This window comes from Poeciliopsis prolifica, unplaced genomic scaffold (genome assembly GCF_027474105.1).
Source record: "Poeciliopsis prolifica strain line A6 unplaced genomic scaffold, Auburn_PproV2 SCAFFOLD008, whole genome shotgun sequence".
NCBI lineage: Eukaryota > Metazoa > Chordata > Actinopteri > Cyprinodontiformes > Poeciliidae > Poeciliopsis > Poeciliopsis prolifica.
Window position 1 is genome coordinate 12,417,975 of NW_026562383.1, and position 26,855 is coordinate 12,444,829.

Below are 26,855 nucleotides of genomic sequence, written 5' to 3' on the forward strand. Positions count from 1 at the left end.
CTAATTTTCAACCATTCTTTAAATTACAAATAGACTTTCAACAAAAATGCTAAACAAAATTTTTCCTCTACAAAGCCAATAAGCAAATTACAGTTTTAAAATATTTTCCTATTTTATGATTATTATTATTTTTAGAAAAAAAGCATAAATAACATGAAATTAACTAAATCCCTTTACATAATGCTATATTATTCCCTGATGTGAAGCAGTTTCTCCAGCAGGGGGCAGAAGAACTCTTTTAAAAGCACTTTGACTACAGAACAGACTACTGCACTTAGATGTGGTGCTCCAAACAACAACCTTCTCTCAGTAAAAATGATTGGATCAGCCTTGGTGAGCAATGTGGTCATGTTTGTCAGCTGTCTATAATTATTTCTGACACTGCTCCAAATGTGAGGTCAGAGAGGACTCAGGAAAACATTGAACACTGAGTATGTTTAATAGATTTTTAACTCTAAGGTTGAGTGGAGCTTGTTGGAGTGCGGAAGGAATTTCAAGGCTAGTGGCTGAAATAAGCTCTTTCTACTCCATCTGAACACAAAACAGTGCATGAATAATGTGATTAATGTTAGTCATTATTCTTTGGCGGTCGTTGAATAAAACTGTATGTTTTGAGCCTGTAATATGCTCCCTCAAGGTGTTTGCTGTGTATCTGATGGTGTTGCTCTTCCTCCTTTACATGACAGCCTGAGACAGCAGAGAAGAAAACAGCTTTTCAAACTTTTCTTTTTTTTTTTTTAAATTAGCAGCTGAAGTGTTCAGATCTTTAAAGGATATGAGTGGAGATGCAGACACACTACATCCTAATAACGCCATCTTCTCTTCAATCTCAGAGGCATCACAAACGGCTTTTCAGCTTCCATTCTCTGAATTTAGTGGTCTTCATCTGTCAGTCATGAGTGTAAGTCGTGTTTAGTTGATATGATTTCTGTTCTGACAACTGAGGACTAATTACTAACACTAATCACATCAAAGGTTTACAGATTATAGTTGGCTGAGCACTGTTCCCAAGAGATCACTTGTAAATTCTTTGCTTGAAGGCAGGTGTTTAAACAGAAAAATGGAGCCGACACGACAAAGATGTCAAACATCAAAGAGCAATTCCAAGCATGTAAATTGCATTTTCTCGTTAAATATCAGCAGGATATTCTGTAACTTCAAAACTGCTTTTCACCTTTTTTGGCTGTTCCCAGTACACAGAAAAGTGCCTTTGGGAGAATGGATTAGGAGGAGGGATGTGCAAAGCAAAGCTTTTAAAGATGATCCATCTCAGAGTCCCAGACTGAACTCAACTCTGGATATAAGTTAATGAAGACTGATAGGAATGGCATGTCAACCTCATTCATAGCGGGGCTTTTTGCACATTTGTGAGCATGACCGGTCATTGCAAAGCATTTTCCCAAGTGGGTTTCCTCAAACAAAGTGTTTACAATGAAAGAGAATATATTGGCTGCTGCAGATCTCTGCCTGTTTTTATGATGTGAGTGGTTCTGTTCTATGGGCTTAGATATTTTCTGCCAGGTATTTCTGCAGGGGAGAGCAGCACAAAGAGCAGCTGAAACACCAGTTATTATGTTTTATGATGTTCAAAGCAAAGTGCTAAGCTTGAGAAGCAGAAGAACATTTTCTGTGTTTTGCTCTCAAACAATAACCTAGAATTCAACTGAAACAAACAACAAGACAAGCCATTGTGAGACCATTTCCAACTTAGGCAATGCTGGGTTGGAAAAGCTGAAACTGGTGAAAAAAATCACAGTAACTTAAAATAAAAGAAAAGTGAAAGATGCATTTAGAGGGTGAAATAGGTGGCACATATTGTGTTTTTTAAGGTGTCAAACATTACACTGAACTGCACTTGGTACTGAGACTTGGTATCTGAAAATAGCTCAGGTGACTCAAATTCTTATCTGGAATAAAGGAATTGATCACGACATCCATAACCACTATTTTTATCAAAAGAGAAGTAATGAAACTTGACACTTATTATGCAGTAATTAATAAAAGCATGCCTTTTGGACATATATGTTTGAAGATTATCTCTCAGTTTAGTACTTTTTTTTGGCTACTGTTAGCCGCCGGCAATTTCTTTCACAGTTTTTTGTAATTTTTGGGTCATTTTTATGTTTCTTCATTAGCCACTGTTGTAAATTTGTGTCACATATGTTTTTATAAGTGCCATGAGATTGCTTCTATTCTATGTTATGGTATTTATTAAGACCTTCTTGGTTGTTAATAAGCCTTCCATGTGTGTATTCAAGGTAGCTTCACCCTAAATCTGTCAGAGCTTTTTCAAGGTATTGACTAACATAAGCAAAGGTATACAGAAAAAGTGTAAAAATAAGAGTAAATTAGCTGTTTTCCAGTTAAAAATCCTTGTGATAAAAAGCAGCAGGAACATGAAAAAAACCAAATCCTTCTTTAGCTCAGAATATAGATTATATCTGTCATGTTGTGTTGTCTGAAGAGACATAATTTTATGAAAGACATTTCTTTCATTAGAAACAAATTAGATTTCTTTCTAATGAAAAAAATCTTCCTCCAAACTCATGCACTGTAACAAGTTCATGCACTGTCTTCCTCCAAGTTTATGCACTGTAACAAAGTTCTTTTAAAAATAACTGCAATTTACAATCACATTATCCTTACAGTCATCATCCCAAATTGCTTTGAAATCAACTACAAGTTAATAATTCTGGATTGAGAACTCGGAACAAAAGGCACATGAACTTCATTAGAAATGAATTAAATGGAATTACTATTCTCAGTGCATTTGTAAAGAAAGCGCCATCAAAGGGGTTTGTAATTAGAACGTCTGTCCCACATATGCTGTAATCAGAAAATGTCTCACATTAAATTACAAGTTTGCTGGCTTTTTAACATCTGTTGGATGAGATTGCAGCACTGTGCACATGAATTAATTAAAAGTACTTGAACACAAAGACAAGTGATGGGAGGTAAAGGGAAGGAGGCGCACTGAAATGTAGCCAGCTGTGCAACTTCAGATCAAACCATGCACACATAACACACCGTTCACCTCAGGGAGAGGCTGCTGCTGTGGGTGGAGGCACAAATCCAAAGACTCAATTAAAAATTTGTTTCAAATGTTGTTGGGTAAATACAGCACATGTCAACAAGGATGCAAGGATGCAGATTATGGACAAACAAGTTTCTGTTTCCACTGGAACTGCCCCAGATCATAATCATTCAGCACTCAAGGCAGATGAAGAAAGAGGTGGTTGCTGTGCATGCAGCGAGTCGAATTTGTATGGAAGCAGCTCCAAATGCTACATTTTTCAATTTTCTCAAAGTTTGCCCACTTTGTTGAGCTGAAATGGATGGTAATATTTTGACAGCAGACTAGCTCACACATAAATTATGGAACAGGAACAAGAGCAAAGGTTTCACAAATACTGTGAGAGGAATTTTTAAAAAACTCAATAAGCTGAATAAACTTGTTACACAACTTGGGGTGTTTCTATGCGAAGTTAAATTAATACTCAAATGAAGGAACACATAGCTAATTCTACTACCGCTCTTCTAAAAGGACTGAATGCTATGTAGTGACAGGAGCACTTTTAAAAAATATGCAAAATATAGATTCTTATTATATGTAAAACATCAGAAGAACTTTCTTTTTACTTCAGTATAAGCGTTTGGTGTTTTTTCAAAATATTTATAGTTGTATTCTTTTACATTTCTATTTTATGCCTTTAATTTGTGTTCTCAATAATTAATTAATAGTTCAGTATAGAAATCTTATGATAATTACTTTCTGTAATTATGGAGCCACGTCTATTAATAAAGTTTTGAACTGAAAATTAAATAAATCTCATCAACATACATTTCAGTTTTATTGTTATTTTCTGATAAAATCATAAAGTGTGAATGAATACTTTAGCATGGTACTGCCTTTAATAACTCATAACGTAATTTTAAATACCTACATTTAAGCAAACTGAGAGTGAAAACAGATGCTGCATTTAAAGTATAATGCTAGTGTAACAGGTTAATTACATTACTTTAAGTTAAGCTTTGAATTCCACCAAAATAGTCATTATTTGCTATGTAAAATTGTTGGGGTTTTTATTAGTACTATGTATTTGATGTGAGCAGTGAGTATTTCCTACTGCACTTGAATGCACCTCTGACAGCATAGTTAGTCCTGCTGCATGTAGGAGGAAGGCAAATGATGGTAGGATGTAAAGATGTAAAACATTTTTCCTGGTTAACTCACCTTTCATAAGTTATACCTGTGTTTGAAAGGAAATGTCTTTTCTTTGACCGTGGAATGTCATGGCAAACATGAGCATAACTTCATCTGATTTTTTTTTTTTTCCCGTAAAATCGGACAAATTTTGGTATTGTCAAGCAACACTGAAACTGCCTTTACTCCTAAGACATAATTAACTTCTAGTGAATTTTTTAAAATCATTGTTCTTACTGTATGTGTGTTCAACTGTATGTGTGTGCAAGTAATGATGTCTGTGAACCCACAAATCTGAAAGACACGTATGTTTTCTTGTCATGCCCATTTTGAGAAGTGACATCTTTACAAGTGTTGAGGCAACAATATATATTTTGAAAAATTACAAACTTGTGACTAAGATGTCAAATAACAAATTGCATATTTTTAAATCTCAAAAACCTCCAAATTTTTGACAGTGATACCTTACCTTCATACAGCCAGTCAGTCAGACCATTAAAGATGACTCCATCTTTACCAGTTGAAACCAGTCGGATTGATCGGGTATCCAACGTTGCCCTGTAGTAGATGTTGCTTTCAAAAATGAAGATCTGAAAAAAGAAGAAAAAAATGTTTCTATGTCAAGTAAACTGTCTTAAATTACAGTGATGTAAAAGAGCTGAAAGATTTATGAGCCATTGATTGGCTCAACATCACAATATGAAGTTAATCTTAATATTTATGGAAATGCAGCCTTCCTCTATACTTCCTACGTGCTCTTCACTGCAATAAATTTACCAAAACTTTAAAGAGATTTTATGTAAATGGATTATTTCTACGGACAAAACAGACTGTGAGGCTGATTAAATTAGGACACGCTGTTGGAAGATGGGCACCTTATTCCTCAGTCAATCTGCTTTACTATTTTCTATGGTATTGCCAGCTTATTAATGATATTAATGAAGACACAAATTAAAACAAAACCAGCCTGCGTTAATATGGGATTATAGCCTGAAGGTTAAAAAAAAGAACAAATCTTGGGAAATTAGAGAAACATAGAGAAGTTGCGTGTTGACCAGAATCAGATAATTTTCACTGCTGAGTCTTTATGATACTTCGGAGGAAAAAACACCAAATGTTAATTATTATCAGTATCTTTAAGTACTTTTGAATTTGAAGTCAGAGGAAACACAAAGCTGAAGGAAGCTATTAAACATGATACTGCATTTTCTATGTCAAGACAAATTTGCAGTTCATTAAGACTATTAGAGACAGCCAGGGAAAGCAAAACTATCAATTGATAACAGGAAGGCTAACTGGTGCACAGCAAAGTTTCTCTGTTTCACGTATTTGAGCACTCGTGTTGATAGGTTTTGGAAATCTGAATTAAACATCATGGAGATACACACAGAAGCTGCTGTTTTTTAATGTTAACCATGCTAAATGTTAACTTTAATATGTCAACTCTAGCAAAAGCTTGTTTTCCAATGTTTGCACTGCTGCATTTGATGTTGCTTCTCATGGTTGAAGCAGGAAGGCTTTTACATTGTGGCTCACAGAAAAACTGTGACAGGCCAAAATCTATGTCGAAGCTATAAAAAAAAAGAAAATCAGAGTTGGAAGTCATCAACATTCTCATCAGTGCATCTCTAATCAATACAGAACCTGGCAAAAAGAGAAAAGCTGCTGGGTTGCTTGTGTTGCAAAACAGCTCCAGGTCAAGATTCGTGATCTAAAGCAGTCTCAAAGCTCAAAATATCAACCTACATTCGCTGAACTAAAACCAAATGACTGAACAAGAGCAAGAAGCTTCCTGCAGTTAAGAAGCTATCAAAATCTGAAGTAAATTTGGAAAAACTGTGTTATTGCCTCAGTTTGTATTCACCTTTTCAAAGACTTAAGTTTTATAAGAACAAAAGAGAACAAAAGATGAATTAAAGATTTGAATAGACTCAATTCTTAAACGCACAGAAATTAAAGTAGCAACAGATCAGAGATAGCCGTGGAACTCAAATTTAAGACTGATGTTTATGTACCTGGAATTCAGGTGTGAAATGCTCAATTTTCATGGGACTCTTTTCAATTTTATTTAATAAAAGCCAGGTTGTTGTGCCAGGATGACCTCTTTTTTACTAGCTTTTCTGATTACAGTGTCATGGTAGAATAAAAGCTAGACGTTTAATGAAGAGAACACTGTAGGATCCATCTCCATGTACATTTGATTCTTCACCATGCACCGCTGCACACAAACACACACCTCGCTTTTATATACTGATGTAACACTTGGTGATGAATTGCTCCAATTCTGATAAACTTAATGGGAAATCATTACATTCCCAAACTGTGATGGGAGGAAAAAAGCAAACATGTCTGACATCTCCGGGTCAGATGGAGACAAAAAAACAAGAGCTCATCTCTGTTTTCCTGCACAGCTTCAGAGGCTCATTAAATCAAGAGCAGAGCTGCAGCTACAGCTCTCTGAAAGAAACAATCAGGTGTACCATTACCGTATGTAAATGAATCTACTGTCTTTCCCAGCAGACAGAGTCTCATCACACACTCAAAATGTTAATGTTTTCTCAGAGAAATGCATCTGTAATCTCAGCCATTATCCAATAAGAGCAATTATGATAGAAGAGAATTCTTTAAAGTGGAGCTGAGGAAACACAGTAGTGTGATAAAGTTAAAAACAAATTTAAAGACAGCAGAAAAAGGAATACAGGAGTGAAGAATAATAAAAAAGATTGTAGATGCTTCAATTTATTGCTATTTTTGAATCTTATTAGGGGGGGAGACTTCTTTTTACAGAACTGAAAACATGCAATTTTTCTGATGTTGTTTTCTCTGATTGTTTTTTTTTTTTTTTGTCTAAATGCATCTGAAATAAGACAAAATAGATTTTTTTTTCCAATTGCATAGTAGTACCAGACCAATGTAGAGCTAAACACAATGTAGTGAGTGTAGGAATAAACTCAAAGTGGACCACAGAGGCCTTGTTATAAATAACAAAAGATAATCTGAGTTTGTCTTGTGGCTTTTTTGCAAATATATTCTCAAATGGGCTATGTAAAGCTTTAAAACAGCACAGAGACACAAAACACAGAAGAAAGATTTGGCTCCAGAGAGGCAGTTTGTGGCCTAAAAGGATAGACAATTTCCTGACAATAGCAAAGTAATGAATAATAAACTCTACTAAATATGCAGATAAGTAATCCGCAGGTTTAAGTCGAACAAATGCTCAAAATATAATATAAATGTTTAAATGTATTCTAAAACAAACTATTTTGCGTTAAACATTTTGCTCCTTCTCAGTAAGTAAAACTATAAAATGCAAAGCCTGTGATCTGGTCTACACTCAGATAGACAAAATTAAAGACGTAAATGTGTTTAGGTCTTCATAACAGCAGAGTATTTGATAGAACATGAAAGGACGGCACGCTGGCATATTTGTAGCACTGTTGCCCAGGATTAACGGGGTTTGAATTGTCAAGGACCTTTCTGCTTGAAGTTTGCATGTTCTCCCCATGCATACACAAGTTCTCTCTGGGTACTCTTTTAATTAAAGCTCAAGTGTCTGAAAACATACTACATATTCCACTCTGTCATTAAAACTATTTGAATGCAAAACAGAAAAGCTGTCTGTCAAAAAGTAAAAGATGATTCAGTAGCTTGCCACATTAAGACTAGCTGTTTCAATATGCCTTTTCATATTGTTGCTTATTAATATTGAACGATTTCATCGCAGCATAGCTTTGGCTCATTCATATTTTCAGGCAAATGTTCTATCTGATGGGAAATTGATGCTCGCTGCATGAATGACTTCACAATGCCAAAACTGATGGTGCTGCTGTGTTGGGTGGGACGTTCTGCTCCTGCACTTCCCTGTCTTTATGAGGCTAAAGGTTTAAATCGATGTGCTTCTGAAATGTCAGTATGATCATGCTATAGTATGTCTGTAACTTGGCTGGTCCATTGTCACAAAGACTTTCATTATTTCACCTGTTGTGTCGTAAAATTCCTGTTGCATGACCAAGTTCTTCAGTTGTCAGACTGGCATCCTTTAAATTTGACTCAAGAATATTTTGGTATGAGTTAATTGTTGAATCTAAGATAGTCAGATAAGACTATGGCTGCATAACAAATATTAAGCATTTGTGCAGATTCACTTTTTTTTTTCCCATACATGTACATAATGGCAAAGTATCTCTGATCGAAGTGACATAGTCCAGTGATGCATTTAGATTCAGTTCTGCAAAACTAAAATACAGAGAGGAGTCTTTCTCCTGGCAATCCTTCCAAACACCCACACAAATACACGATTGATAATCTTATGTCCCAGCAAAAACCCTAAAATTCAAACAGGGCGGCTGTTTTTACAAATATAGCAGTTTGAACCGATAGTTGTTGTAATTTTCATAAAAGGAGGAATGGCACATTTGACCAGTAATATGTAGCTGACCATTAAAGACTCTGAAAGCTCTTTTCAGTCATCCAGTGTTTAAATGTTTTCAGAGCCACTTTTTTGCTGCTGTTAAATTTAAAATAACTGAATTTTATTTTTAAGAATATGTAGTACTTTTTCTTCACTGAATTAATTCAGTTAAGGGCAATTCACAATGACACCTTTTCCTGTCTAGTGTATTAAAAAAAAAAATTGAGATCAGAATATAAGCCGCCCACTAATAAGAAGCTTCAGTTCAGCTTCCTACTGTACCAACATTAAATCCAAAGCTGCTCTAAATGGCAGGCAAGCATTTTATATTAGAGCCCCTCAGCTTCAATTTAGTGTGTAATTTATTTGTGGTACATAGCCAAGAGCAGGCAATTTACCATTTCTCTGGCTCCACATTTTGGTTGTACAACATTTTCAAAGTGTTTTTCAAATGTTAATTTAAAAGGAATTTGCTGCTAACGGATCATTCGTGGTTTAGGACTCTTAGACTATGTTAGAGTTATATATAGGGTTATAGAGTGAATTATTCAGAAACATGGAAATCATGTAGATAAACATAGATTCCCCCCCCCCCCAATTCATATAATGTTGATTGAAGTGCTTGAGACATTGTGAGCTTTATATATTTGGCATATGTTGCATTATTGGAGATTAACAAGAAAACCAAAGGAACCTTAAATCAAACTACACCAAAGGGCAACAATTGACTGTGGCCACCACATGTATAACAAAAACAAAATATCAGCAAAAATCATGAACCCTGGGAGTAAATATTCACACATTTTAAATTTATCACACATAAAGCAGATTCTGCTGAGAATAACAACTACCCACCATAGTGACAGTGCAAAGCATAGAGGTGGAAACATACATCAATGAGAATACTTTCTTTCAGCAGGAACAACAAGATTATATAAGAATAGATGGGAAGTTGGATGGAGCCAAGAATGGTACAATCCTGTGAGAAACCTGTTAGAGGCAGTAATAGACTTCAGTATATCAACTTTGAATATACAACCAGAGCTTCAGTGGAATGGTCTGGATATCGACTTAGAACTGAAAGATCATTCCAAATCTTGTAATGTATTTATTTATTTTTTTGGGTACAAAAAAAACAAAAAACAAATTACACTTTATTGCTTCTTCTCTTCACAATCATGCACACTTTAATTGATTCATCAAATATAACCTTTTTAAAACACATTGTAGTTTGTGGTTGAAAAGTGAATATCTAAGCAGCAATCTGCATAAGGTTCTACTGCTAACATTTGGCAGTACACCATAAAGTCCTGAGCCCTCTGTTTGAGTCAGCCACTGGTTGTGCCACATCTGCCTCTGTGGCTCCACCAGCTCATGGGTGGTGTAAAAATAAAACTGCCTGACATTGATGGAGGTCAGAACAGATAAGAGTTTCAACTTTTATCGCTCATAATATTTTCGCTGCACAACCCAAAGGGTTAATTATTTTCACAACATTTGTCAATTCAATTGAGACACATCACAAATATCTACTATTCAATATTCTGACCTCTACATTCCAGCAAGCAGCAGGTGTGGGTGCTTACCAGCTGCTGGCCTTGGGGTCCCCATCCAGCATACTGCAGGACAGCCTCATTCACCTCAGGAGGATTTAAAGGCCAAGACTCCCTGTGAAGAGTACAGTTTATGGAACCTGCACTTACACATACACTTAATCACATCATCAGTGCACATCAATTGTCTTTGTTCCCTTCTTCTAGAGTCCAGACAATCATCCACAACATTGTTTCTAAACACAAGCTCTTCTTAGTCAGACACAGATGAGTCCAGGGTTAAAAACAAGCAATAAACAACACAGCCCACCACACTAAACTGAACTGAAAGCAGTTCCGCTAAGATAGCAATGGGAGCAGGTAAATGTGGCTGACGTCAGTGAACTGACGACAGAAGGTCAGATTGAGGGCAGAGATCTGTGAGGGAAAGAAAGAGGAGAGAAAGCACAACAGAGGAAACTCTTACTGTGTCACGAGACTGTAAATGATGTACTTGGCCAAATACGAGTATTGGTAGATCTGTTGAAACAAACCCAATCAGTTCAAAGGGCAAAACCTCACAATCCGAATATCATAAGATGCATCAATAATATTCATTATCATGGATGTTTATTTACCGGTTTTACATCAAAGGCAAACAACACATGCTTCAAGTCTGGAGACAGCTGATATCTGGCAGCTTTTGACCTCTCCTGAAAAAGATTTAAAAAAATAAAATAAAACATCAGTAATACAACTAATGTAGTGAGGCTTGATTAATCTTATTTTCAGAACTGTTGTCATAATAAAACTATGGATTTTTCTTGTGTGTAATTTTCACCGATTTGAAGAACTTTGTTGATATGTCTTTTATTACAAATTTCAGAAAACAAATTATCCTTTTTTTTTTTTTCCGGAACTGTCAGAGCCAGCTTGTCTGCATGAGTGCACTTCATAGATTTCACAGACAGTTCTTGAACTGAGGCTGACTGGAGCTCATTTAAAACATGAGGACTACGTGCCCAGATATTTGATGGCCGAACTTCAATAAATTGAACGTCTGGGACAGGGAGGGAAACCTGAATGTTTAGAGAACATACATTGCAAAACTATTCCTACCCCTGAAATAATTCAGCCTTTTCCTCTTTACAGTCACAAACTGTAATGTGTTTTATTGAGATTTTATAACAGACCTATTCAGAAAAGTCAAACAAATCTGAGTTACATATGAGTATCTACTTTATGCAATCTATATTCTGCAATCATAGCAACAAGACTTTGAGGCCATATTTCTACTGTCTGAAAGTCTTCTCCAAAATAACTCAGACTCAGTCACAATTGATTGATACAAAGTGTTCAATTGCTCTGATTGTATATTTTGGGTAGTTGTGAACTTCCACCATAGTCTTATACCCTTTCCAGCCATGAGCAATTTTTCTTTTAGCTTCATTTTTTGTTTTTTCATCCTTCGCCAGCTTCCTTGTCCATGCTGGAGGAAAACGTAGTGCTGCCAACATAATTTTGTCTAAATGGCGAATATAATGCATCATACAGCATGTCAGTGTGGGAAAAAAGTTGAGTTCATGTCTTATTTGCTCAGAGCCCCTTCTTCCAAATTTTAAAATGTACTTAAAGCAAAAATAAAACAAATAGAATTTGTTGGCTTAGATTTCTTCTTTAAACTCTAATATAAATTTGTACAATGCACAAGATCCTCTTACTAATCTGTGAACCTATCCACCAACTCCACAGCAACCATGGGCCGTAATGACTTCCTGCTCATCCTGTGGAGATAAGTTTAGATGGACAAACTTGTATTGGTAGGTTTGAAGTTAGGTCATGCCTTTTATTTTCCCATGATGGGCAGAACGAGATGTTCAGCAGGGAGCACTGCTCTATAACCTAACTCTACTTTAAACTTCTTCACAACTTCCTCCATGAGCTGCCTCCTCTGTCTCTCAGTCTTCATGATGCTGTTTGATTACTAATGTTCTTAGTAAAAGTTGGGCATTCACAAGATAGCTGGTGTTTTACTGAAATCAAATGAATGACAAGTGGTCTCTGCAAACCCTCAGATCCTATTGATAAAAAATGTTGTAAACAATGGAAAATCACATGAATGCCCATTACATTTTATTGATCTATTACAAAAAGTCCCTAATGAAATGTATTAAATTTTGTGGTTGTAAAAAGAAAAAAAAAACAAGTCAAAAGGTGCACTTTGCAGAGTGGAGTAGTATGAGCTCAAGGAGGAATCAGCACTAAGATGTAACTTGACAGAGATGAAGAATATGCACTCCTATCTTCTTGTGTAATTTAGCACTTAATGCGTCATCTCTCTCAATATATATATACATACAGTTTATATATATTGTTATCTTTCACTGTAAAAAAGGAACCTCAGGGGTTATCACATTAACAAAAGAATATCATGTACTGTTAACTAAATAATTGCATGTTTGAGCCAAAAACATGATACAATCATGTTGCATAAACAAGATATTCCACAACTTCAACGTTTATAAAATTGAATCATGTTGAGCGAACATGATTCATTATAGTCAGACCGATCCTATGCTGAAGACCACGAGTGAGATCACGCGATATCACGCAAGTTCACGCAATATTACGGGAAATCACGGGATATCACGCGAGAATACGCAAGACAATCGGTTTTCTCTCGCAAATGGAATAAATGTATTCAAGGTGAGATAACGTGATTCAATTACGTCAGCTAGATCTTCCGCCAAAAAAAAAAAGAACGTCGGGGCGTATTACATTAACAAAAAAATATCATGTACCTTTCACACAATAATGTTGGGTTTGAAGCGAAAACGTGATAAAATCATGTTGGATAAACAAGATATTCCACGACTTCACATTTATAAATTGAATCATGTTGAGCTAACATGATTCATTATAGTTAGACTGATATTGTGCTGACGACAACGAGTGATCACGGGATATCACGCGAGAACACGCGAGACAATCGGTTTTTTCTCTCAACTGAACTAACGTGATTGAATGACGTTATCTCAACTTGAATACATCTAATTCCTCAAGCTCCCAGGCCTCTACCAGAGGCCTGGGAGCTTGAGGGTCCTGCGCAGTATCTTGGCTGTGCCAAGATATATATATATATATATATATATATATATATATATATATATATATATAATATATATATATATATATATATATATATATATATTTTTTTTTTTTTTTTTTTTTTTTTAAAAATTTTTTTTATTTTATTTTATTCAATATCAATATTTGTCAAAGTTAATCTAATAAAAAAAAAACACAGTGACGTCAGTTCCAAAGCGCTATTGTGTCAGACTCATCTCCCGCTGAAGAGGATCCAGCGACATCAAGAGATTACGGAAAATCACGCGAGATAACTGGCTCGCACCTTGTTGGGTTTTTTCAAGGGCAGAGGGGAGATTCCTGGCGTGCATCTACTTAATTTGAAGAAGGTAAGAGTCAAACTATTTTCATCTAAATCCATATAAAAATATGTAACTTAAAATTTCTCTACCATTTGCACCATTTTCTACTTGTTCCATACTTGTGTCACATTATTTCATGTTCTGTAGATTAAGTCGGTTAGGTTAAGGCAGATAGCTTTTTGTTTACATTTATCGCCGCACCATGTTAGGTACATTCTGTGCGAAAAAGTCTGCAGAGCCATATGTAGTGTAAGGGTCACAAAGCTGCTGCCAGAGACACAAATGGACCCCGGAAATGTCACAGTTTTGCTCCTCCTGAGCTCCCTGGAGGTTTAGTGGATTTTTAACACACTGATCTAACATCAGTCTATTTCTAACTATTTTAATTCTATTTCAGTAATGTTACTATGGAGGTAAATGTAGGTACACACACACACACTTTGGTACCTTTCTATCATCATCGAGATTCTTAATTAATTATGGTAATAAAAAGTCCTACATTTCAGTCGATGAAACCTGCAGAAAGCATTGCTTTCTGAGCTTTGTTAAATGTTCCTAAAATACCTGTTAGTTATGGATTTCTTGTATATTTTGTCAGGCTAAAACTCTCAATGGATTATCCATTATTACAGACTTGAGCTTTCTATTTTTTTTCTTTAAAATACATATTCCTCTGCTGTAAAGATGTGGGGTTTTTTGGACTCTTCTTTGTTGTCCCCAAATAATTGTAGCTCAGAAACAATATTGAAGTTCATTGGTTTAATTTTGAAATGTTGATGTTTTTTGTGTTGATTGTTTGTGCTCATTTTGACCTTTGTTACTATTGCTTTCTACCATGTTCAATTCACCATTGTTCTGCACATATGTGCTTGCTTACAAGTGTCCAGTGGTTATATTCATGAGGCATTCAAGGGACTTGTACTAAAAGATACAACTCAGTTCAGTATGAATTGCATATTTTAATGGCTGAAAATATATCTGATCTCTTTCAGAACATCACCTGTCTGTAATCCACCTGCTTAAGTTCTGGTCAAGGGGCTCATCGGCTATCAAATTATAGATTTCAGTGGCTAATAGTAAGTTTTGCCAGATCTAAAGTGACTGAATGTAGTGTTAGAGAGCTTATAGAGCTAGAGTTCAGCTAAACATTTATTTGGCCAGTCTGTTTTTTTTTGTCTTTATTTGCGTGGGGATGTGGAAATGTAAGGAGTGTAGTCTCTCTCTGTCTCGTAGATATGACCTGTTAAAACATTTTAGACTTAAACACCGGCATATGCGACGTTATCCATGCCCACACATAGACTGTCCATGTACTTGTAAGACATGGAATGCTTTGCATATTCATTAAAGTAGAAGGATATAGACTGTGTTGACCATTCTGTACTTTTCACATATTTCTTTGGTGATATATTCATGTCTTTATTTAAACCTCTAACAGCTTCAGTTAGATGTTTAAATGAGATGTTAAACTCCATTTTAGTCATGGCATAATGAAGGGATACTAACAATTTTAAATATCTTTCAAATAGACTGCAAGCCACTGATCACTTTTGTTGTGACTTCCTTTGAATGTAGCTATGTTTTCAAGTGTGTGAACCTATACTGCTGGAGTTTTGAGATTGTTCTCATTGTTTTTTGATCTGCATATTTAGGAAGACACTGCTGAGGTCAGACGAGAGTGCATCCTCAAATGTCTGTGTGTACCTAAATGAAGATCCAGAGAAGCTGGTGAGGGAGTACATGGTATGTTAAATTCTCTTTGTGTTTACAATAGAACTCCTAAGAGTTGTTAAAATACTTTCACCAACTAAGGTCCATGAGTGACTCAATCAATGTCAGTCTTAATTTATTTATTTAATTACATGTGAATTGTCTCTCCCCCAATACCCTTCCATAACTCCCTTAGGACGTTGATGAATGCGCAGAAATGGCCAAAGCCGAGGCTGTCCTCGGAATCGTCATTTGAGCAGAGGGTGCAGAGGCTGCCGATGCACATCTGGATGTTGGATTGTCCTGGAGGAGGTGGAAGTTATGAACAGCTTGGGCAGTGTATCTTCTGCAATAGTGATGCTGCTGGGACTAATCTATGCACTAAACTTGAGCTACCCTCAAGTTTAGTGCGTTCAGCACTCAACTTGCTCAGTAACTCAAGCATACCTTTGAAGTAATACAGAAAATATAATGAAATTGGATGGAAAGAACTTATCAAAGAAAGCACAAGTTCTCAATATGAAACTCGCTGCTAAGTTGAGCAAAGTTTTCACATGGAAAATGAGTGTTTAAAGTCTGCAGTAGAAAAGATTTATATTGTTACAGTTCTCTAAGTTGAGCAACTATACTGACATTTTATGTTGTAAAGAATTGGCTGGGAAATGAAACTGTAACCTTTTTGTAGTTGTTTTTTTATTTCAATGTCCAACTCAGCTGTGTTTTGTGCTGTGTAAAAAAACGATGTATAACATTCTGAAAATACAATTGTGTTGTACCTTTTCTAATTGTTGAGTGTTCTTCCTACACTTTCACCTAGTGCTATCTTAAAATGCTTGATTAACGCTTGAAAATATGTCTTTGAACTAACATCATGAAATAATGGAAAGGATTTCCACACGATTAACTAGCTGTCTTTTAGCATGAAGCATATTTGTTGAGCTAACTTGCTTTTAGTGAGTTGGACCTACTGAATCAGGTAGTGTGAAGGTACCACTGTAAAATAAGGTGGTTTCAACTAGATTTACATTCATCTTAATGAAGTTACATCAATGATTTGGTCCTAAACATTGCAGATTAGTTGGGCGGGCTGTATTGCACTACACTGGGTCATGCTATAGTAACTGAGTTAAAGGAACCTTTAAAACATATGTTGAGCCAACACATTTCATTTGAATTTGAATAACCTTAATGAATGGAGTTGAGCCAACTCATTTGATTTACAATCATCCATTGCATTACCATAATTCTGGTTAAGCCAACATATTGGTTTAAATTAGAACAACCTTAATGAATTATGTTTTGCCAACTCATTTTATTTATATAAGAATAACCACAATATATTACGTTGAGCCAACATGTTTGATTTAGAATCACCCATTGAATCACCATTGTAACAAGTGGAGCCAACACATTTGCTTTACATTGGAATAATCTTAATAAATTAGGTTGACCTAACACATTTGCTTTAAATAGGAGTAACACAAGTACATGGTGCTGAAATAAAGCAAGTAATCAGGTGGAAATCCTTTCCATAATTTTTTTATGTTCATCCAATGACTTATTTTTTTCAGTGTTCCTCTCTAGTTGATAGCTCGGTCATTATAAAACATCAAGTCGCTGTTTTCACTGTGTCGTATGACTGATATCATACAAACTGACCCGGTTATATTTGTTACTGTTTAACACCCCAGAGTTGAAAACATAATTTCTGGTCACTAATATGCGGCAACATGTCTTTTTTTATCATGTGAATACCATGTTAACAATTTGAAGCCTTGGTAAAAAAAAAACCATAGCCTCTGTCAATATCTAATTTAAATGGTCTAACTTTAAATTCACAAAAGCTATACTGCAGCTACTCCATAACTTACACCTAAAAGCCCTGGACTTTCTTTCTTTCTCATACATTTTTTTATATCTATTTTTTCTAAAGAAGACAAGTTCTTGCAACATATTCCACCAGTATCAGTCAGGTATACTCACAAATAGTTGACTTGGCACAACAATATCCTCTTTCTGCGTTTCAACATTAAGCCGGAGAACATTTCCATCCCTTGATCGATACAGCAGGTCTTTGTCTGCCAATTTAGAAATCAGACATTACAGTTTGAGACTTACATCACATGACTCCACTAGTAATTTCTATAGCAGTTTATTTAACTTTGTTAAATAAAAGTTCTGAATGAACCAAGAAAAACTACAATGAACAAGTCTTTGCTGTTTACTAAGATTAATAGTTAAAGGCAATCCTTTACTTTCCAAAGTTGTTGGGTTACATAGATAATCACAGTATTTTATTAAGGCTGAAGTCTTAAAAGAAATAATTACATATCATTCTTTATTATCACAAGGACACACTCAAGGACTCATTTGTAATTTAATTGTCTCTTTATCGATAGAATAAATCGTTTTGATTGCTGAACAATAAACAAAGATAATTAAAGTAATAAAAATCCAATAAATATAACCAGAGAGAGAGAATACATGACTCAGTCAACACCGTATGAGTAAAGCAGAGGTAAAGTGACCCTTTTCAGTCCCATCAACAATGGCTGCCAAACTATATGGGAATAAACAGAACATTTAGAAATGCAGACACGGTGCAACACAATCCTCAATCCGTTTTGGGTGAGGCATTGAACTCGGTTGCAAAATGGCTTACAGCAAGTTTTTATGAAGCCTAGTGTAATTGTTGTTCTTTTTCTGTAATTCAGGTTATTTCTGAAAACTGCTACAGTTCATATTGTTAGTGTTACTGGCAAATAGGATAGAAGATTTTCTTTTTTTTCCCCCAATTGATGAATGCTCCAATCACTGACATCTCCAATCAGTATCTTTTTAAGATAACTTTGGGTCAGTCACTATGTTGGCTCACTGAAGCTGGACACTTAACATGCTCTGGAGCTAGTTAGGTTTTCTGAGTAATTACTGCCTCACAGCCAGGCAGTGCAGTTAAAACACACTGTTTACACTCCATTTTTTCTCCCATAACATCTTAATTTCACTGGGAAATCTCTGGGATATGTCTCAGCTGAGTTGATCCTTTTATACCTAAAACAGAGACTCATTATTCTGAAGTGTTTTCCTGTTAGACATTAAAGATTACAAACTAGCATTAATTGCATCTCTTAATTAAAATGCCTGCTTGTGAAAAGATATTCTCATTATTTATCAAGTCTGTGTGTGAGTGGCTCATACTCTACAAACTGTGTTTATGCTCAAATTAGTGGTAGCTTATATACTTTATTTAAAGGCTTTAAAATATCCTTGCTAGAGCATGCTCTCTATAATATTCTATGCAATGTTCTATATAATGGATGGCAGAAAATGAAGGTAGATATTTACAATATCTAAGAATGCTTGACTGAAAAGAATTTATCTTTCTAGATAAACCACAGATAGAACAGTATTTCAAGTACTTGGATTGTAGCAGAAATTAAAACTGAAACAAAATATTAGTTTTATTCATGTCTTAATAATTTAGCTGTATAATTGATAAGCATTTTCATTTGCACAGCTGCCACTTTTTTTCTATGACCAGGTTTCTTCCTGCAGAAAGAAAACAGAACAGTGCGATCTTAACATTGAATCATGACGTACACATTGAATGATAATGTCGAGTATGAACTGTGCTGGGTAAGGCATTAATTTTCCAACACAAACTCTGCTGAAAAAAAAAAAGTCAGAGCCAACCATGCTCCAAATCTCTAATGCCTTTGATGTTTTTAAAACAGCAACCACAAAGCTATGTCTGCAGGAATCCTGTGTCTTGAATTATTCCAACAAGCTATATTACCTTGCACAAAAAGCAAAAACAAATAGTAATTAGTAGTGAAATGTTTGCAGTTTTCATATTTTTTGTACTTTATCTGGAAGAATTATTTTTATTTTATTTTTTTTTTACCATATTTTAATAAAATAGATGGGAGCTGAAACCACTGCAGGCCCCATTCTTTTTTATACATTCCATCATATCTCAAAAACATGAATGCCAGAAAGACAGACGGCAGCACCTCTTTGTTTTAGAGATCAATGTGAAGGTTGAATCATTGTGTTTGGAGCCAGGAGTATGTGAGAAACTCAGAGGTGAGTAAGAGACTTCAGAGGCGGAAAGTGATCAAAGAGCAACAGGGATCAATTACACACGGCTGTGAATGAAGTCCACAAAATATTGATGAGAGCCGCCCGAGTGAGAGGCTGTCCCCTTGGATTTCTTATCAGAAGGTCATTAGCAACAAATGAATGCTGATTGCATTAACTTAAATGACAAGTGCAATGTCGCACAATTGATTGCAGGAGTTTCGTCAGGTGCTGAAGGCGCTTTCATCACCGTTGCAAATGAAGGGCGCAGACACGTGAGAATGTAAGCAATTATATGTTAATAAGGAGGTAATGTAAGTAATCACAGGATAATCTGCTCGGCAGAAAACGGGGACAGATGGTTCTGTTCATTACATCCCATCTCTCATCTGCAATCAGATGTACACATGCAAGTAGATTTTAAGCAACTTGCTTAAAATCAAGTTAAAGCTTAAGTTAAGCTATAAGGGCTTCAACAAAGTAATGACAACAAATAACATATTTGAAATGTTTGCATTTGGTTTATGAAAATAAAGCAAAAATAAACATTCATGAGACTTCAATGAAAGAAGCACATTGGAAATGCACAATAGAGCAATGGGATTAATTTAATACAAAACAAGAACATGTGTTGATCTTTTCTTTGTTTTTGCATTACAGATTTGTGTAAATTAACAAACAATTTGTGAGTTGCTCCTTGACAATAGCTTTTTATCCACTAGATGTGTTGTATTGTTTTGTGCACTGCTAGTGCAAAAAAAAATGTCTGTTTTCAAAAATCAATTAGACAAAGTAATTCTTTATACTCATGTTAAGTATCGTGTTTTTGTGTTTTTCTGATAGTGTTAATTCATTGGCGTGTTCAAGATATTTAAAGAATGCCCCATGTGGGTGTCAGTTCAATTCAGTTACAAAACATAATTAATCTCACAGGGAAATGAGAACTCTCATCTCTGTTTCTTCAAAGAATCCTTCGAACCTGATTGATGTGTTTCAGCGTCTGTGTTTCAGATATGGTGTTGTTTTAAACCTGAACACATGCAGAGCATTTAAATCAGAATCAAAATCAGCTTTATTTTTCCAAGCATGTGGACACATACAAGCAACTTGACTTCGAGTTTGATTTTTCTCTCAATGAAGATATAAAAAATTTGTAAAAAAGGAAAAATCCAAAATAAAATGTTGTAATTAAAGGATGTAGAAGCTAAGCACATAATTATATGCTACACCACAAAACTGAATAATTTAAATTTCAAAACTCCAAAGTGACTTGATATTTTAGTCAGTCTTATTTAGGCATTATTGAACAACAACACAGCTATTTTCAAATGTTGTTGTACACTGATTTCATTAATTTACAAACTAAATCTCTAGTAGGTTCTGAACGACATACTTTTTGAAATACTGGAAAATGTTGATGAAAATTACATAACTGTCATAAAGTGTAAACATTCCCTCTTCACAGTTACACAAAGTAAAAACCTACCTTAATATACAACATATGTCAACAAGAAGCAGTCTGATGTGCACTTAATTCAGCAAATACAAATGTGCAGCAGCTGCAACATTCCCTGCCAAACACACACACACACACACACATGCACACGCACACACACACGCACACACTATTGTGGAGCAAAATCTGCTAAAGACTCTGCAAGACAACCAGACCAACTATACCATTTGCCTTAGTTTTCATGGCATGAACAAAACAAAAGCAAAAGAAATCTAACAAAACAAAAGCAAAATATAACAAAAGACTTTTCATTTGTTTTCTGTCAGAGCGTTGTGCCTTACTGCATTAGTTAAAGTATACATGTATTCTGTTTAGGTTATCATCTTTACTTGTTATAATCCTCAAACTTGAACAGAACTCAGTGTTAAATGGAAAACATAAACCAATCACAAATGAGTTAAAGCTATTTCCTTTGGAGTTGCAAACAACTCCACAGGAACTTGACCTGGTAACATAGGAAAGCCATTCACCAATAGAAGCTTTGCTAAATGATTATTGTGCCTTTTCAAAGGTTTGATTACAAATGTTTTTAAGTTCAAACATCTAGTTAAAAGCTGGAAACGTTACACTCAGCTTTGATTAATTTCAGGTAATTTCAGGTAAAACTGATGCAGTCTGGACTAAAAATTACTGCAAAAGTCTGGAGAAGCTTGAGGAATTTTTATATGCCAAACTGAACTGTTCAATAAAAATAAAACAAAGAAGGAAATTATCACCATGGAACATACAGATAAATTAACTTGACTTCTAAGCGGATATTATTGTTTAGTGAATCTACTTTATGGCTTGATTTCCTGCAGTGGTTTTAACCACAATGCTATAGCTGGTCTCATTAAATGCTGTTGCTCCCACTCTTCCCCATACGCAAACACACTTGCTGCTAAAGGCTTGTTTTCAGCCTGCTGTGTGTGTTGATTCTACAATCTTGGCGTTGTCTGCCCTAAACTAGTAGAGGATTAGAGTTGTTTATGTGACATTTATTTAAATCGGAGAAATGTTAAGGGGTTTCATTGTGTTTCGAGGTATCTAAATAAAAAGACAAAGACGTTTGTACCGTCAAATAAAGACAGAACCAGGGCTCAATAATGATTACTCTTTTACTTTGTGAACCTTTAGGTGTTCTTTTAGTGAGAGCATAAAACAATGTTCTTTTCCTTATTTGACTGCAATCCATTTCTTCTATGAACTCCACCCAAGGAGGAAGGACCAAAATATCAAAATGAAATAGAAATCATTGAAGAAAACTCAGTCGATTGTTTCACCATCTTGAAAATTAACTGCTATTCTTTACAAGTAACAAAAAATCACGTACTTGTTTTTTTCCCAGTGTGTCTGAAGATGATTGCAGTCTTTTGTCTTTAGAGAATTGGCTGTGATGGAAAAGTGGCAGAAAGTCTTTAGAGTGCAAGAGAAAGGCTAAATCCCATTCACTACTTTTGGGACGTGGGCTGAATTTAATGGACCTTAAACATAGATATGAGTTTACCAGAAAAATATAACTGAAGGAGTATTGAAAGCATTGTGTCAGTATTTTATCCTGCTAAACTGAAATAAGTTTCTGGTTTTTAAATGAAATTAAGCAAGGATAATCTTAATCTTTTTATTAAAACAACATTGTTTGTTGCTGACTGTAGAAAATGTAAGAAAGAAGAAGCGCCATGTTGTGGTTTAAAATAATAAGGAGCAATCTTCCTGGTGAAACCAGGGGGCGCTAAATTTTCTGATCCAACATGGAGGAGCCGCATAGACATTTTTAATTGCTGCTGTTACTTCAGAAAAACAACAAGAAAACTAAAGTGCTAAGCATCTTTTGCACTTTATGATGATCAATTTTAAAATCTTTAAACTTGCAGTTGAAATTAGACTGCATTATGTCAGAATTTATTTGCTGTCTGAAAGCCTATAGTCACAGATATGTTACTGAGAAACAGTATTAGAGACAATAAATCTTCAATTATGCTTGTTCTTAAATTAATGAGACTGAACACAAAGAAAGTTCAGTTTTTCGTTTTCATTCACAAAGCTAAACTGTTGCGCCTTTTTAAATGAATTAGTTCTCATCTGTGGTTCACATCCTATAGATACAATTTGAAAAAAAAAACATTTAATTGTCAACACACTTAACCTGAACTACTTTAAATTTATCTAGATGCAAATGAGTTTATCTGATCTCTGATCTCTTCTTAAATGATTAAAATAACCTGTCTGAGTCTTAAATTTGTGCTAACGACAATCTCACTACTTGTGCGCTCTTATCAGTGCTGGTTTCACATCACGTCAGAAAGCTGCACCTCTGGAAAAAATATGTCAGATTTTAATACCAACGGTACATTGTGAGTCAAAAAGGAAAATGTCAAACTGTCTGAGTATGTGTTGTGATTTGACAAAGAAGTCAGTTTTTAAATGTCAAAGCTGAACTGTAAACGCACCACTGAGCCATTTAGCATCTGGGTCATGGATTCGAAGGTCCGCACCGAAGATGTCTTCAACTGTTACTTTCTTCTTATGAGCGAGGCTGTCATCTTCACCTGTCAAAGCATCAGAGTTAGATAAATAAGCATGGATCTATTAAATTCTTTACAAAATCTTCTGCCGCAAAAATCAAATATACAGATTGGCTTAATTAAGACACATAACCATTGTTTTGTTTTTTGTTTTTTCTCCTTATATGTGGTTTATCAAAGTAAAAACAACCAAGATTTTGGCTACAATTTATAAAAGCTCCAGGAATTTATAGGTCAACTTCTAAATGCTTTCCTTCAGCAACCATATCTACAATTTGTAAAGAAAACAAAACATAAGAAGAGCAAGCTGCTATGAGATTTTCATCATTTTAGCATTATCGGCTATTTTGAAAACATCACGTTAGTTCTAACATCTGTTCCATGCCTTAAAATTAGAAAGTAAAGCAAAATGCAAAGAGAAAAAGAAATCCCTGACGTTGTCCAATTGGTCTCTGAGTAGTTTTTATCTAGCAGAAGGTTGGCAGCGCCTTGTTAACCCAAAGGTCAAAACAAGACCTGAAGCTGGCAGATGACGGGGGAGCCAGGCCAGGAGTAAGGAAACAAGTCCAATATGTAAAGTCTTTCAGAGTTTTCCGTTGCATCTTTGTTTAGAAACAACAGCTATCACAAAGACTGACAGCCTGGTATTATATTGCAAATGGATAATTAAAATTTTTTGACAGGCTTCAAGTTGTTTGCGAGCAATAAATATGTGAAGCCACGTCAAACATTGTAAAGTGTTTATCAGCATAAAAGAAATCAGACAAATTCAAGCCAGGGGAGCATGAGAAGGATGATTTGCAGAGGAAAATTGGATCTGACATCAGGCTGGAGCTGTTACTGCATTATCATCCCAATTAATACAGGCATGAATGGCATTGCACATTAAAAGACCTTTTATCCAGTGAAATGATGAGCCTGTCTCTGTGCATAAACAAGCACAGAATCACCATCCAGAGATATGGTGTTGTCTGTAAAAACGCGCCCCGCTGGAAGAGGGTCATCAAATTAAAATAGCTGCCTGAGCTACAGAAGCCTGCAGAATGTTGCTGCTGTGACAAATCATATGAAGTTAGTTTGCAGGCTGCAGGGCTGGGTGTAAAGTCAGCCATGGGTGCAGGAAAACATGTGTATTCATGCTCCTGAACAGGTGTCTCATCTTGTCCCCATTGTTAAATGGCAATTATGAGTGTTTCACAAATGTAACAGATTTTCATTAATCTAGAGTAGCAAAATAGTGGACATGTATTAAAAAATAAACCTCCCTCCCTTTTTTACAGGTAAATGGTGTTTTTTTAATATATATATGATGATTCATTTTCTTACCACAGTTCCAAAAAACACTCTGCTTTCTGGCTGATTTCACAATTTTTAACCTTCAGTAACTATATTAGATAATTCTCTTACACTTTAATCAAATAATTTCATTTGGTACACTTTAAATGTTTAATCCCACAATGCTATTTTTTTTGTGTGTGTAATTCACATTACATTTAAAGAAACTATTAATTCATAAGGTCTAAAGCATAACTACCATTTGAATTATAATTACAGTGCAGCTACATTTATTGGCTCAACTAGATGTGCTTGAAGCCCTAAAATAAATATTTTACTCCGTTGTTGCTTTGACTTCTAACATGCTTAATACAATCAGGATTTTATTAAAGAGTAACATTGTGGTAATTCAACTCCCTCATTAGTCACTTGAATTTATTCAGATTTTATGGCTGCAGAATTATCAAAGATGTGCAATTAGCATATGCTGCTGCCGTTTTTTTGACCTTTCAGTATGTGACAGTTCTTCAATGTACCTGTATGTTTTTGACAGTAAAATAACAGTTTAAAGGGGACTCATGTCAAATCCTGTCACTCCTTACTTGAGTGAACGCACTTACAAACACAAAATTTCAGTAAGTAAAATATGGAACAGTTTCAATAAGCAAATACACCATGGAATATGATGGATTCCAGGCAACGATGTAATCAATATGCTAATTTGCGATTTATGTTATGACCTATATACATATACCCTTAAGCTCCATTGCAGACAAAACATAATGAATCAACAATTAGTTCAATTTGGAGCCATGAACATTGCCCAAACTGTTATTAATTAATCTTGACTTGGCCGTGCTGAATCTAGAATCTTGTTCTAGGAGTGATTTGTTCTCCAGAGAAACAGAAAGTCATAGTCAGCATTAGCTCAAAGAAAATTGGATGATTTAATTATTTTTATATCATATATAAAATACAAAATTCACAAAAGAAATATATTAATTAAAACTAAAAGTTTGATATTTCTAAAAAAAAAAAGAAAATTCAGAAAGAAAATACGAAACGCAATTAATGTTAAAGGTTTGCAGACATTAATGCAGAAAATGAGGCCAACACTGCATATTCTGAAAAAAAATTTAAAGCTTGGTGCAACATTTTTTAAGTATCTTAGGTGTTTAACATTTTTTAGCAGTTTTAATAAATTTTTTTTTCACAAAATCTCCAGACTACACATATTTTGTCACTTAATGCAAATCAGTACATTTGAACCTGTATCATTATGCCGATTAGAAAAATTCAATTAGAACACACGCAGTATAGAAACTAATTGTATAAATGTCAGCAATAGATTTATGGCAATATCCTGAGTTAAAAATTTGACCCAGTTCATTGGTAGTGGTGGGAAGAATTGGAGCAGATATAATGACATATTTTAATGCAAATCACACCAGCTGACACAAGCACGTCTCAGGAGGCAAAAGTTTATAGTCTGCTTCCTTTATTTTCCTTTTATTCATGTTTTCTCACATGCAGTTCTGTGAAAAGATGAAACTCTGATGCCCGGTGTGATAAAATAGTGCAGTTAAAAGATGTCGAATAATCATGTCTGGTTGAAGAGTGAGAATATTTTTCTGCAGTTTGTGCAAACCCACAAGATTGGTTGTCATTTAAAAAGCAGGAAAGTGCCTCCAAAAAGCTTGAAATGCAAGTAAATGACATGTAAAAATACACTATTTATATGCATCACTAGGAGGCCATGTTGTCTTGCATTATGAAACAGAGTACTATTTTTAAGAAAGTGTTGACTGAATGTTAGAATTTTTTTGTGTGATACATACTTGGGGTTAATAAGATAACAGAGGTGACAATCAGGGAGCATATGATCAGGATGACCAGGAGGGCGATCGCTATCCCCTTCCAGTTCCTCTGAGGCGGCGCGCTACCCACAAGGTCCTAAAATGACAAAAATAGGAAATGTTACAAACTCATACCAAGTTAATCGACATTTTAAATCTCACAAAATTCTTTGTTCTCCTTATCTCTGAAGCTGGTCAGCTGAGTTTAATGAATCAGTCAAAATAAGTCCTTGGCTGAGCCAAAATAAAACACCTATCTTGTAAAAAAACTTTAAAAAAAAGAAACAGAACATGTGATTCAGGTTAGTTTCACCCTCC

The 26,855-nt window shown here is 35.1% G+C and overlaps 1 protein-coding gene and 1 long non-coding RNA gene across 7 annotated transcripts in view; one reads left to right on the plus strand and one right to left on the minus strand.

Annotated features, from left to right (window-relative positions):
• The window catches only part of LOC129362024 (dipeptidyl aminopeptidase-like protein 6), a 96,736-nt gene that overhangs the window by 9,886 nt on the left and 59,995 nt on the right, over positions 1-26,855 (minus strand). For all 5 annotated transcript variants that reach the window (XM_055033326.1, XM_055033327.1, XM_055033324.1 and 2 more), the window contains 7 exons: positions 26,520-26,634; positions 23,332-23,430; positions 17,290-17,384; positions 10,786-10,860; positions 10,635-10,687; positions 10,202-10,283; positions 4,674-4,794 (listed from right to left, as the gene is read on the minus strand). In XM_055033326.1, coding sequence (XP_054889301.1) covers positions 4,674-4,794; positions 10,202-10,283; positions 10,635-10,687; positions 10,786-10,860; positions 17,290-17,384; positions 23,332-23,430; positions 26,520-26,634 — 640 coding nt within the window. The remainder of the gene's footprint in view (positions 1-4,673; positions 4,795-10,201; positions 10,284-10,634; positions 10,688-10,785; positions 10,861-17,289; positions 17,385-23,331; positions 23,431-26,519; positions 26,635-26,855) is intronic.
• LOC129362026 (uncharacterized) lies at positions 13,450-15,598 on the plus strand. 2 transcript variants are annotated; one of them, XR_008606185.1, is made up of 4 exons: positions 13,450-13,623; positions 14,589-14,672; positions 15,249-15,339; positions 15,503-15,598. It is a non-coding gene; the product is annotated as an uncharacterized LOC129362026 (long non-coding RNA). The 2 variants fall into 2 exon arrangements; XR_008606186.1 differs by lacking the exon at positions 14,589-14,672.